A 13,500-nucleotide genomic window follows, 5' to 3' on the forward strand; every position below is an offset into this window, starting at 1 on the left:
TAATTTTACGTATTAAATATTACAGGAATAGTAATTAAATATCTTGTTCCTACCCAACAGCTAACTTAAAATGGCTTCTAACAAGCAGTGTCTGGTTCCAAATGTCCATTAAAAGTATCTACAAAGACAAAAAAAAAAAAAAGGACCACAAAAAGTCACAACACTGAACACCAGCCTCGAGAATGAACCTCTTGCCAGAATCTAGAAAGAACTCGAATAACTACAAGGTCCGTGGAAGGAAATTAAAAATTTCAGCAGGGGATACATGTACATGACATTACCAGGAACACAGTCCGCCTTGCCTGAAGGAACACCCACCTTCCTTCCCACTGTCAACTGGAAAACTGGACAGCTGACCGCTGACCCCTTACTGCCTGCTTATAGGAAGCATTTGTTAAATTCCAAAATCATAGCCCTTGTCTTAAAAAATGCAAATAAGTCAGTGTGTTGCATGAAAAAAAATTCCCCTCAGATCCCCACTCTCCAAGGTACTTTTTTTTTTTTTTTGAGACAATGTTTCACTCTTGTTGCCCAGGCTGGAGGGCAGTGATGCTATCTCAGCTCATTGCAACCTCCGCCTCCCGGGTTCAAGCAATTCTCCTGTCTCGGTCTCCCAAGTAGCTGGGACCAGAGTCGCACACCACCACACCCGGCTAATTTTTGTATTTTTAGTACAGGTGGGGTTTCAGCATATTGGTCAGGCTGGTCTTGAACTGCTGACCTCAGGTGATCCATCTGCCTCAGCCTCCCAAAGTGCTGGGATTACAGGCGTGAGCCCCCACTCTCCAAGGTTTTTTGACTGTCAGAACTGCTGTCTCTCACCCTACAACATCAGTGCACCTCCTGGGAAGAGGAAACATGGTGAAAATTACCCCTAGGAGTGCAACTGTCCCAGGCTCTGGGACCTGGAGCTTTCCTTACACCCTGGCTGCTCAGTGGCAGAACCAGGCAGTGCACACAGACAGCCCTCCTCAGTAAAGAAAAAGAGAAGTCGGGGGCAGGAAGAATCTAGTTATCATTTAATGTTTTTAATCAAGATATAATTCTGATCATATTCATCCTGGAATTAGGAGAGAAGCAGTATTCTGCCTTTGCTGTAATCAACTCAGTCTCATTGGTTCACTCTCTGCCTCTATTACCAAGATCAATTTTAAAATAGCCTGTATCTACTCTGATCAAAACGATGTGTTCTTGGTTCTAAAAGTAAGATAAGAAAGGAACAAACATCCTGGCTGGGCATGGTGGCTCACGCCTGCAATCCAAGCACTTTGGGAGGCCGAGGTGGGTAGATCACCTGAGGTCAGGAATTCGAGACCAGCCTGGGCAACATGGTGAAACCCCATCTCTACTAAAAATACAAAAATTGGCTGGGCATGGTGGCAGAAGCCTATAATCCGAGCTATTCAGGAGGCTAAGGCAGGAGAATCCCTTGAACCCAGGAGGCAGAGGCTGCAGAGAGCCAAGATCATGCCACTTGGCAACATGAACAAAACTCCGTTTTGAAAAAGAAGGAAAAAAAAAAAAGGAATAAACATCCTGAGAGAAAAATAAAAAGGTTGTCTGGGAAGGAAAGGGCTGGGAGCAGGCCTGCAGTCTATTTCCCCCTTTCCCCGGGGAATATCCAAGAAAGAAAGAGATGACCCAGCCAAATCTCCTTGTTAACATGCTGATGACAGACCTCTGTGCAAGCACATACACAGTTTTTACTAGGAAGAGTCCTTAGCTACTGGATACTTTACAGAGGTTGCTTATTGGAAATAAGCTTGGAATTTATATATTTAAGAGGCATAATGCCCCTGAAAATGTCACAAGTTATGCTGATTATCAGAGAAAATCATGTACATGTTTTATGACTGAAATAGCTCCCTTTGTTAAGTGCTGGTCTGTGTGCATCACTCAGAAACCAGCTCCGTGAGATCCAGGCCAAGGTGTGTCCTAGTGCAGCACAGAGGGACTCTCCATGCTTCCTTCCCCCGTGTCTTGTAATCAGCTGTATCCTTGAAATCCTTAGTAAAGTGTGTTATACTGGGTGAGAGCTCTCATTCTTGTGCATGTGATTTGACAATCTGAGCCTTTTATTATCTCATTATATAAAAATGAACAAAAATAAGTTGACCTTAAGAGCTTTTGGCTGTGAAACAAAGTGCCAGTAAAGGGGAAAAGCCATGATACAAGATGACTGCTCACATCTGAATGCAAGAGAAAGATATTCAGAAATACACAAGAGCCTGGAGGGCTGTCAATAAATGTTTGTTAAACAAAGAGATCAGAGATCACTGCCACCTGCTTTTATATAATACATCCTTTTTTTTTTTTTTTTTTTTTGAGATGGAGTCTCGCTCTGTCACCCAGGCTGGAGTGCAGTGGCGAGATCTTGGCTCACTGCAATCTCCGCCTCCCAGGTTCAAGTGATTCTCCTGCCTCAGCCTCCTGAGTAGCTGGGATTACAGATATGCATCACCACGCACGGCTAATTTTTGTATTTTTAGTAGAAACAGGGTTTCACCATGTTGACCAGGCTGGTTTCAAACTCCTGACCTCAGGTGATCCACCTGCCTCGGCCTCTCAAAGTGCTGGGATTAGCATGGGCCACCGTGCCCAGCCCACATTTATTTTATTTTTTATTTATTTATGTATTTATTTTTGAGACAGAGTTTTGCCCTTGTTGCCCAGACTGGACTGCAATGGCACAGTCTCAGCTCACTGCAACCTCCGCCTCCCGGGTTCAAGGGTTCTCCTGCCTCAGCCTTCCAAGTAGCTGTGATTACAGGTGCTCACCACCACGCGCAGTGAATTTTTGTATTTTTATTAGAGATGGGGTTTCACCATGTTGGCCAGGCTGGTCTCAAATTCCTGACCTCAGGTGATCCATCCACCTCAGCCCCACAAAGTGCTGGGATTACAGGCATGAGCCATGGCACCTGGCCTACATTTATTTTTTACTTACTTATGTATTTATTTTTGAGACAGAGTTTCGCTCTTGTTGCCCAGGCTGGACTGCAATAGCGGGGTCTCGGCTCACTGCAACCTCTGCCTCCCGGGTTCAAGCGATTCTCCTGCCTCAGCCTCCCAAGTAGCTGTGATTACAGGTGCCCGCCACCACGCCTGGCTAATTTTTGTATTTTTAGTAGAGACAGGTTTCACCATGTTGGCCAGGCTGGTCTCGAATTCCTGACCTCAGGTGATCTACCCACCTTGGCCTCCCAAAGTGCTGGGATTACAGGTGTGGGCCACCACACCCAGCCCACATTTATTTTAAATTGGCCACTTTTAAAGAGCCTATCTCTAAATATACTTATGCATAAACTCGCAAAATAATCTAGTTTCAAATGTTTTTTAAAACAAGGTGAAGTCAAGGCTAGAAGCAAAAAAATCATAGGCTCTCCTTACACTCTTACCTTAGCAGTTCCACAGCACATACCATCATCAGTATGATACCAGGTATAAAACATTATCACATATATTATCTCATATAATCCTCAAAATACGTGGGAGAAAGATTTTCTCATACCACTTGAAGGCAAGCAGTCAGTCAGTATGAGGGTCACAGCTGCCACCGAGTGTAACAGTGCATGGGGGGCTGTACAATGGGGTAGTACTGTGTAGGATTAGGACTTAATCTGAAGTCTCTTGAATCCAATGTTACATTAAGTCACAGGCTCTTAGAGACAAGATACCTTGCAGGCTAATCCTCTTATTATAAAAATGATCTGACCCCTGTGATGACTGGCCCAAGTCACTAAGGTAGCAGCAGTCAGGACTAGAACGCACACCTCCTGATGTTATGTCCCACGCACCTCTTTTTGTAGAGTATAGAAAGTACAACTTTCAAGTGACAAATGTGAGCTAAGAATGACTATATGAGACATAACAAATGCTAGATATTTAACTAACAATGTTAACTGGCCTCCTAAATCGTAAAACATCTTTTTAAAAACACGACTTAAATCTCTTTAAAAATCTGTCTCAGTAAGTCTGAACTGATCCCACTTTTTCTCAGTAACTTTCTGTCACATACAGTCATTCACAATGACTTCAGAGGTGTACTAAATTGAAGCGATGTGATCTCGGCTCACTACAACCTCCGCCTCCCGAGTTCAAGCGATTCTCTGGCCTCAGCCTCCTGAGTAGCTGGGATTACAGGCGTCCGCCACCACGCCCAGCTAATTTTTATATTTGTAGTAGAGACGGGGTTTTGCCACATTGGCCAGGCTGGTCTCGAACTCCGACCTCAGGTGATCCGCCCACCTCGGCCTCCCAAGTGCTAGGATTACAGGCATGAGCCACCATGCCCAGCCAGAGGTATACTACAATTTATGAACATTCTTTTTGACACAAAGCTCCCCAGAGTAGAAGTGAGATATTAGGAGTCTATTGGTTAGGGTTCTCTTATTGGATCAATAATTTATTAGTTTATGGCTTTCTTTCATGTTTCCTTTCATTTTCCTTGTTCTCTCCTCTCCTTCAATCTTTCTTCCCACCCAACTTCCAAACAATGTCGAGGGTACTCCTAAAGCAGAAAATACACAAAAGCATGACCTTTCACAACATCTTTCCAAATGCAGGAAAGTGTTACTATACATAAATGGTGTCCCTTTATCCTCCTGATAATATAAAATACACGTTGTTTGAATAGAATAAGATGCTTTGGTCATTACATTGCTTGTCATTTTGTTTTGAGTTTTCAGATTTTATTCTTTGTTCTCTAAAAATACCAACTGGCGGAGACACCTTCTCACCAAAAGCAGAGAAAAACATCTGAAGAAGTGGACATAAACATGCCAAAAAGTACAAATGATAATTAGACTGTTCATTAAACAAAGCATTATTGTATGTAGTGCATACAATAAAATTTGTTCCTAATTATTGATTCTTACCCTGATATGGCGCCATATCTTTTGACCAAAGAGTCTCTGTTCCATATTGAGTTTCATCATATAAAAATTTAACTTCTGTCGCCCCAGCATCTTCTGCATTCTGAATTAATTCCTAACCAAAAAATATACCAAAAAATAGTAATTAATAACAAAGTAATCTACTGCCCATCTTTGTATTTATCTACAATATTTAAAAAGTTAATACACTTAAATAAAGGAAACCCACTATTTGCAACATTACCTTTAAGATCTGGTGAGGCTACTACGGAAAGTAATTGTTACATACATGTGACAGTATGGCTGATAAGTCCTTCTCCAATTATTTGCACTTAAATTTTGTCTTTTAGTTTGCTATTACTTAACAAATTAATCCTGGGCCCTACTTATAACTGTCTCATATTTACAATCTACCCAAAGCTGTTGTTCAAAGGAAATCATTCTATTTCCAAAAGCTGCACATATTGTCCTGTGTGGCAGGTAACTTAAGCTTGAGTGATTGCCAAAAATAGACCTTTTTTATCCTTTGCTTACTAAACTTACCTTTCCATAGAAAAACTATAAAACCAAATAGTAGCAATCTATATGTACCCTTCAATTGGCTGCTTTCTTGAGAGCCTGAGATATAAAAATGTCTTTGTCCTGCACTAAACTGAAAGCTTCCAGATGGTCAGGACTGACTCATTCCTTTCATCAAGAAGAAAGCACTACCATTTGTTTGGTGAATGGTGGGTGAGTGGAAGGGTGACCAGCTCCCCATAATGTAGAAAGGAAAGGGCAAGCTGCAAGATTTGCCTCAACAAAGTTTCCAATCCTAACAACCCCAATTACTTCTGCACCTACCAAAATCACGCTGGGCTCTGGTCAGTTTGAAGGGAGCTCCAGAATCTGAATCAAGAATCAGCTCCTAGATCCAACCCCATGATCATCAAAAGAGCTTTTTTACTTCCCCAGAACCTTGGGATCACTAAATCGGAGGTACAGATGGGCAAAAATTGAAGAGCGCTTTAACTGATACTACAGCAATGTCAACAGTGATGCCTACATCAGAGTAGAGAGGTGATACAATGTCCACATGAAACAAAATAACTACAAGGAGACTGAGGGAGCAGAAGTGAAAAGTCTGTTTTGAGATTGTGTTCAGTTCACCCAGTGCATCCCAAAGGGCTGGAGTGTGGTACCCACCAGCTGTTCCACCCCAAACATGAACGGCTAAGTCATGCCTCCCGCAGCCTCATTATCAGCTACTGATTCTTCCTTGTTACATAACTTACTATTTCTCATGGGATTTTAATTTTTTAGGCCTCATTCAATCCCAGAGAATCCCTAAAACTTAACAATCTTATTTACATTAGGATATTATAATAATATGAAGGAGGGAAATAAGAATTAAATAGGTAGTGAAACACAATGTTAACTTACAAAATGATAGCACTTTAGATGTTCGACCTTGTTTTCATTCAGGTATCTATTTATTATTTATCTATTTATTATTTATGTGTATCTATTTATTATTTATGTGTAGGGAGCAGAGAGGCAGAAAACTAAAGATAAAATCTAAGTCCCAGGTTCCACTCATTCTCAAGTTGAATAAAAAATAGGATAGGAAGCTTTTCCCCTAAATTGTAATCCTGAGAGATTGTTTGTAAACTAACTCTGAAAAACAGCAACAATACATTTTGTATTTGGTCTTGGGCAAGTCACTAAGATCTCTAGACCTATTTCAGCAAACACAAATACCATAGAAGGTGGTGGTGTAGGTCTTGGTGATTTCTAAGACTCCTATTAAATCTAAAACAGTCTAATTCTACTACAACATCCAAGAAACAAAGATTACATTGAACTGGCTACAATACAAATGTATCTATAAGAAGTAAAGTGGAAGGTGTAGCCCTCAGCTGTTTGCCATAGACCTTTCTCATTTCTCAGCAAGGATCCCACTCGCTCACTTCTGAACAGATGACAACCTACTCCTGTTACCACTATACCTTTATTTTAAATGTATTCTGTTCACTTCTTTCTACCCCAAAACCATCTCATAGCAATACTCTTTCCATCCTCACTTTCCTATTAAGTCAATACAAAAACTGTTTTTGAATTTGCTTTCTGTGAACCACTGGTGCCTATGCTGAAAGATGGACTGCTCCAACAGCCCAGTCTCACCACGATCTCTAAAGACACAACAGTCCTCGGTGAGTGCCTACCTGAGCATGACTCTCTTAAGTTAAAGAGACCCAGTCCTGATTCCCTCACAGTTTACAATCTAAACTAGAAAATATAACCAGGGCCAAGATACTGAAGGTAATAAACACTAAACAAGCTAATGAGAAGGAAAATGCGTAACAACTGGTCTACTTTGACAATTAAGGAAGTTTCTTATTAAACACTAAATCTAATTTTTGCAGTATCTCCCATTATTGCTTTCTTTGATGATTACTGGTTTTTCTTTTTTTGTTGTTTTATTGTTTGTTTGTTTTTTGAGACAGAGTGTGGCTCTTGCTGTCCAGACTGGAGTGCAGTGGTGCAATCTCAGCTCACTGCAATCTCCACCTCCGGGTTCAAGCGATTCTCCTGCCTCAGCCTCCTGAGTAGCTAGGATTACAGGCAGCCACCACCACGCCTGGCTAATTTTTGTACTTTTAATAGAGATGGGGTTTCGCCAAGTTGGCCAGGCTGGTCTTGAACTCCTGACTTCAGGTGATCCACCCGCCTCAGCCTCCCAAAGTGCTGGGATTACAGGCATGAGCCACTGCGCCCAGCCTGTTTTTTAAAGAGTATAATCAAACTAAAAAACATATTACAAAAGGAAATAAGTAAATAAAATAATTATCCTATTAAATAAACCCTCCCAAAAAAGCAAACCTCCCAAATCAGGAGTCCGATGGACATGCATTCAAGCCTCTAATCGTAGAATGTATTTGGCTGGCTGGTTGGCTGACTGGCTGGTTGGTTGGTTGGTTGGTTGGCTGACGTGTAAAGCCCTGAACAATGATCTACAGAGAACATTCCTGGAGCGACACTGCTGATTACAGCACCCAGTAGCTTAGTTTCTTTGCCCCAGAACACCTCACATATTTATATCAACTCCATTCTCAAATGGAGCTATACACTGCTGTACACCGCAGCCACAGAGGTATAACACAGCCATTTGAATCTAGACAACATTTTAAAAATTTAAACACTAACGGGACTTTCAAGTAAATTTACTTCATCTCATTTTTATCAAAGTAAATAACATGTGAACACGACATGTGCCTCACCTTAAGAATCTGTCCTCCTTCTGGATATCTTCTCAAAATGTCCTTGAGAAAATCAACAAGCGGTGGAGTTGTCTGACCAAATCGACCTAAAATACAGAACACATTTTAAGTGAGTTAGAAAAAAACTCCCATGAACTGTCACCAATGTGTGACTTGAATCTGAGACATCATATAACTATACAAGTTACGGCTGCATATATCTCACTGCAGCACCCTGGTACAGAAATCTACCTGATGAAGCAATTCAGCAGAAAGTAAAGCAGATTCAATTTTATTAAATCTCAAGTTTTTTTTTTTTTTTGAGACAGTCTCACTCTGTTGCCCAGGCTGGAGTGCAGTGGTGCTATCTCCTCTCAGTGCAAGCTCCGCCTCCTGGGTTCATGCCATTCTCCTGCCTCAGCCTCCCGAGTAGCTGGAACTACAGGCGCCCACCACCACGCCCGGCTAATTTGTTTGTATTTTTAGTAGAGATGGGGTTTCACCATGTTAGCCAGGATGGTCTTGATCTCCTGACCTCGTGATCCGCCCACCTTGGCCTCCCAAAGTGCTGGGATTATAAGTGTGAGCCACCACACCTGGCCCCCACTCATTCTTATAACTCAACTAGCTCCATCCACACTTGTCTTCCTCTGGCCCTGATGTCCCCTCACTGTATCCCAATGGGATATGATTTCATTTCATTTTTAAAACATAATCTTTAAAACAGCTTTATTGAGTACAACTCACATACAAAGCACTGTAGATATTCATTTTGCAACTTGATGCATTTGGAGATAAGTATGTACCATGAAACCATCAAACTATCATTGTCAGTGCCATAAACTTATCCATCATCTCCAAAAGTTTCCTCCCATCTCCTCTGTTGTGCTTTATTAAACTTTTACGGTAAGAGTAATTAATATCAGATCTACCCTACCCACTTAGTAAGTTTTTAAGAATACAACACAGTATTGTTACTCATGGGCCCTGTACTGTATAGTAGATCTCCAGATCTTCTTTATTCGTATAGCAAACTTTGTACCTTTGGCCAATGCCACCCCATTTCTCCCTGCCCCCATCCTCTGGCAACCACCATTCTACTCCCGGCTTCTTTATTAAAACTCAATCTTGGCCGGGAGCGGTGGCTTATGCCTGTAATCACAACACTTTGGGAGGGCAAAGATGGTGGATCACTTGAGGTCAGGAGTTCAAGACCAGCCTGGCCAACATGGTAAAACCCCGCCTGTACTAAAAATACAAAAATTAGCTGGGCGTGGTGGCAGGCACCTGTTTTCCCAGCTACTTGGGAGGCTGAGGCACGAGAATCACTTGAACGGAGGCTGAGGCACCAGAATTGCTTGAACCCAGGAGGCAGAGGTTGTGGTGAGCCAAGATTGTGCCACTGCACTCCAGCCTGGGCGACAGGGCAAGACTCAGTTTCAAAAACCAACCAACCAAACAAACAAAAAAACTCAGTCTTTGTGCAACCCAACATGGTATATACTTCTGGTAAAGTCAATATTATACCTCCCCCTTTTAAGCCTTTTGATTGAAGGTTTACAAAAAGATGACAATTTTTGGAAGTCAGATCTCCAATCTTGATCCAGTCAGATAACTGAAAAAAAAAAAAACAAAAGAAAATGTATGAAAAGCAATATAGTCTCTAATACTGTAAATTCAAGACATTATCTCAAATTTTTTCACTTAAGTAATGCTTGTTAAATCTTCTTATCACGAAGGAAGTTGTCTGGAGAAGTGAATATTCCAGGGAACAGAGATTTAGTCAAAAACTTTATTTAAAAATTTAAGAGACTAAAAGATTTTTCGTTAATTACAAATAGATAAAAATACATATATTTCTCCATTAACATAATTTAAATTTTTAAATGATGAATCGGGATCATTAACATAAACAAAATCATTCTTCTGATCAACATTTCCAAAGTGTATTGCTCATAACAGAGCTCTATGAGACCGCAACACATATTAAGAGGACCAAAAAAAATTGTGTTTAAATTAGTTTAGAAGAATAATAATATGATTGCATAAAATAAGCTGGCTCTAAGTTGCTACCTACAGTATGTTTCTTATAAAGTTTAAAAACAACTGAATGTAAACAGCATATTGTTTAGGTTACGTACTCAGGCTACAACACAAACATATGCACATATATACAAACATAACACATATCCATACATATGTAAGTATACACACAAATGCACACACTTATAGAACTATTAAAACTACCAAAAAGGCAAGAGAATAATCAGCACAAAGGGGTAAAGGAAGAGGGACAGGAATACAGGCTGGGGAGAAGATGTACAGAGGTAAGTACTGACACTGTTCTTGTTCTCCAGTTGATCACAGATGATCATTCTATTGTTAAACAATTATTAAAAGAAAGCCCCAGCCTGGGCAACACAGTGAGACTGTCTCTATTTGAAAAAATTTTTTTTTTAAATTTGTGTACAGTTTAGTTAATTCATTTTTAATTGGTGTATAATAGTCATTAATATGTCACAGAATTTGGGTTGTTTCTAAATTTTTGTTGCGAAGAATGGTCCTGTGCAAAGAGTGAACTAGTTTTTATAGGCTTGCTTTAAGGTTTAGTGGGAATATGTGCATGAAAGTGCTTTATAATCTGGGACCTGTAATAGCATACTCAGCTTTGTGTTTTAGAGATGGAGACTAGCATGAAGATGATGTACAGAAAGTAAGGAGACCAAGACAAATCCCTCATGCATAGAACAGTATCTGTAACACAGCGGCTCAATAAAAGGCATATTCTCAACACATTTTACCAAAACACAGAAGAAGCAATGTGCCCAGCATCAGTTACTATCTCCAGCCTGACCTCTCTCCCCTGAGTTTCAGTTCCAGATTTGCAGCTGCCTACTGAATATCACTATCTAGCAGAGACTTTAAAATTAGTTAGAATTAGCTTTATCCCATTCACACTAGAAATAGGAAATCAGTCCCCAACACATGAATTAATTTGGCGTCTGTTACATATACACAGGCAGGACAGGAAGTAGGACCTAAGGCACCCACCTCTCCGTTTCCTAGTTTCCTAGATGCTTCTTTATGTCTCACCAACAGCTGAACTACATATAAAAGCAACTGGTCACCATACTTCCCCCTCCGTATGTGCTTATCTCTGATGATTACATCTTTATTTTCTTGGTGTGACTCAAAGCTTGCCAACGTCCCTGGCAAGACCTTCCAACTTATTCTACACCCATCCCCGACGTCCACATCCATTTGGTACCAAACTGTGGCAATTTTGCCTTTTGCAAAGTCTCTTGTATATCCTTTCCTTTGGTTTCACCTTTACAGCCACAGTCCAGAACCTCATTACCTCATACCAGGACAAAAGGGTCCTACTTAGACTCCTGTCTACCCACACCCCCAATCCCAAACAGTCAACACACCCTGCCACTTTCACCATCCCATATCCATGCTTTGCCGGGACACCTGCAAAAACACTTCTAAATGGCAAGGCTAGCCACAACGGAGCCTGTCAGTGTGACCACATCTAGGGGACAAGATGATCAAGGAGAACCAGAGGAGGAACCAAAGAAGTGGGTATAGACCCAGGAGAGGAAGGTTAAGAGATGTGAGCAGGCATAGAGAAAGGAGTAGGAAAGACAGACTGCTCCTTCACAAGTCTGCCTAAAGTCCTCAATCAGCCTCTCCAACTGCCACCAAGAGGTCCATTCCTTCCAAAGAAGCTAAGGCTATGCTGGGGTGAGGCCCTCACTTCATCCAGCAACTAGCACCCGGTCCAGCAGCACAAGCCCGGCACTCAAATGCCTCTGTCTCAGCGGTTGTAGACTTCACTGGGGCCTCATTCTACACTACGATGAGGTGTCCATCATGGAGGTTAAGATCAATGCCCTCATTAAAGCAGTCGGGGGGCCGAGCGCGGTGGCTCACGCCTGGAATCCCAACACTTTGAGAGGCCGAGGCAGGCGGATCATGAGGTCGAGAGACGGAGACCATCCTGGCCAACATGGTGAACACCACCCCCTCGCCCCGTGCCGCCTCCTATCTCTACTAAAAATACAAACATTAGCTGGGCGTGGTGGCACACGCCTGTAGTCCCAGCTACTCGGGAGGCTGAGGCAGGAGAATCGCTTGAACCAGGGAAGCGGAGGTTGCAGTGAGCCAAGATCGCGCCACTGCACTCCAGCCTGGCAACAGAGCGAGACTCCGTCTCAAAAAAAAAAAAAGGAAAAAAAGCAGTCGGGGGATATGCTGAACCTTTTTGGCCTGGCTTGTTTGCAGAGGCCCTGGCCAATGTCAACATCAGGAGCCTCTTCTGCAATGTAGGGGCTGGAGGACCTGCTCTAGCGGCTAGAGGTTCATCCACAGGCCAGTCATGCCCCTCCACTGCTGCTGCTCCAGCTGAGCACAAGGAAGTGGACGCAAAGAATCTGACGACTCTGGTGATGACATGGCTTTGGACTTTTTGACCCAACCTGTTTTACAGCATGTTCAGTAAAAAGCTGAACTCTTTAAAAAAGTAAAAATAAATAATAAAGCCTTCAATCAAGTCAATGTCCGCATGCCAACGAACACCTTGGGGAACTGATCAGAAAGACTGATGAATCCCCCGAGAAGCATGAAAACAGGTAATAAATGTGTCAAGGAGGGCAAAGGACTAGAAAACTGACTCAAGCACACAGAAAGTCAGGATTACACTGAAGCAGGAAAAATCATAGATACCAACTACTTCACCAATAATATTTGTATCGAGCAGTAAGGAAATCCAACACTTGAAATGTCATCCTATACGCTCAAGTATTCCTTGTATTATCTGTTCTACTCTTTGTGACTCTTTTAAATGCTGGAAATGATGTTATCACATGAAGATATTTATTAGAAAAAAAGAAATGTTTTAAAAGAGTAAGTTAACTGTCAGTAAAATGTCTTCACCTGAACTCCCCCTTTAAGAAAGCTATAGAATTTTAACCAGTCTTAAAGAATACATGACAATATGAAATATTCTTGTTTTCCAAAATTTTCTGACCTATTAAGTCAATCTATCACTTGAAGTTTAGAAGTTTTAGTACGTGTACTCCCCAAGATAACAGATTCTATATTATGTCTAAAGATTCTTTCAGTGCTAAATTTCTGTATCAAAAATGGAGAAAAAACTTCCAATATATCAAAGGTGAAGATATTTACCAACATTCTACTTAAACTTATTACATAAATAGAAATAAATGAGTAATGATTAAGTCACTTCATTGATGATGTCTAAAAAAAAAACTTCTGACTCCAATGTCCACCAAAAAAATCTCTGAATTCCAGAAAGTGAAGATTCAGACGAAATGATGGGGTTCGGGGTGGGGGATGCAAATGGAAACGGCAAGTGATGAAAA

The 13,500-nt window shown here is 41.4% G+C and overlaps 1 protein-coding gene across 3 annotated transcripts in view; it reads right to left on the reverse strand.

Moving 5' to 3' along the window:
• Positions 1-13,500, reverse strand: part of SACS (sacsin molecular chaperone) — a 104,005-nt gene that overhangs the window by 31,412 nt on the left and 59,093 nt on the right. For all 3 annotated transcript variants that reach the window (XM_054446832.2, XM_063650707.1, XM_054446833.2), the window contains 3 exons: positions 9,641-9,728; positions 8,135-8,220; positions 4,878-4,989 (listed from right to left, as the gene is read on the reverse strand). In XM_054446832.2, coding sequence (XP_054302807.2) covers positions 4,878-4,989; positions 8,135-8,220; positions 9,641-9,728 — 286 coding nt within the window. The remainder of the gene's footprint in view (positions 1-4,877; positions 4,990-8,134; positions 8,221-9,640; positions 9,729-13,500) is intronic.

This window comes from Pongo pygmaeus, chromosome 14, assembly GCF_028885625.2.
Source record: "Pongo pygmaeus isolate AG05252 chromosome 14, NHGRI_mPonPyg2-v2.0_pri, whole genome shotgun sequence".
Lineage (NCBI taxonomy): Eukaryota > Metazoa > Chordata > Mammalia > Primates > Hominidae > Pongo > Pongo pygmaeus.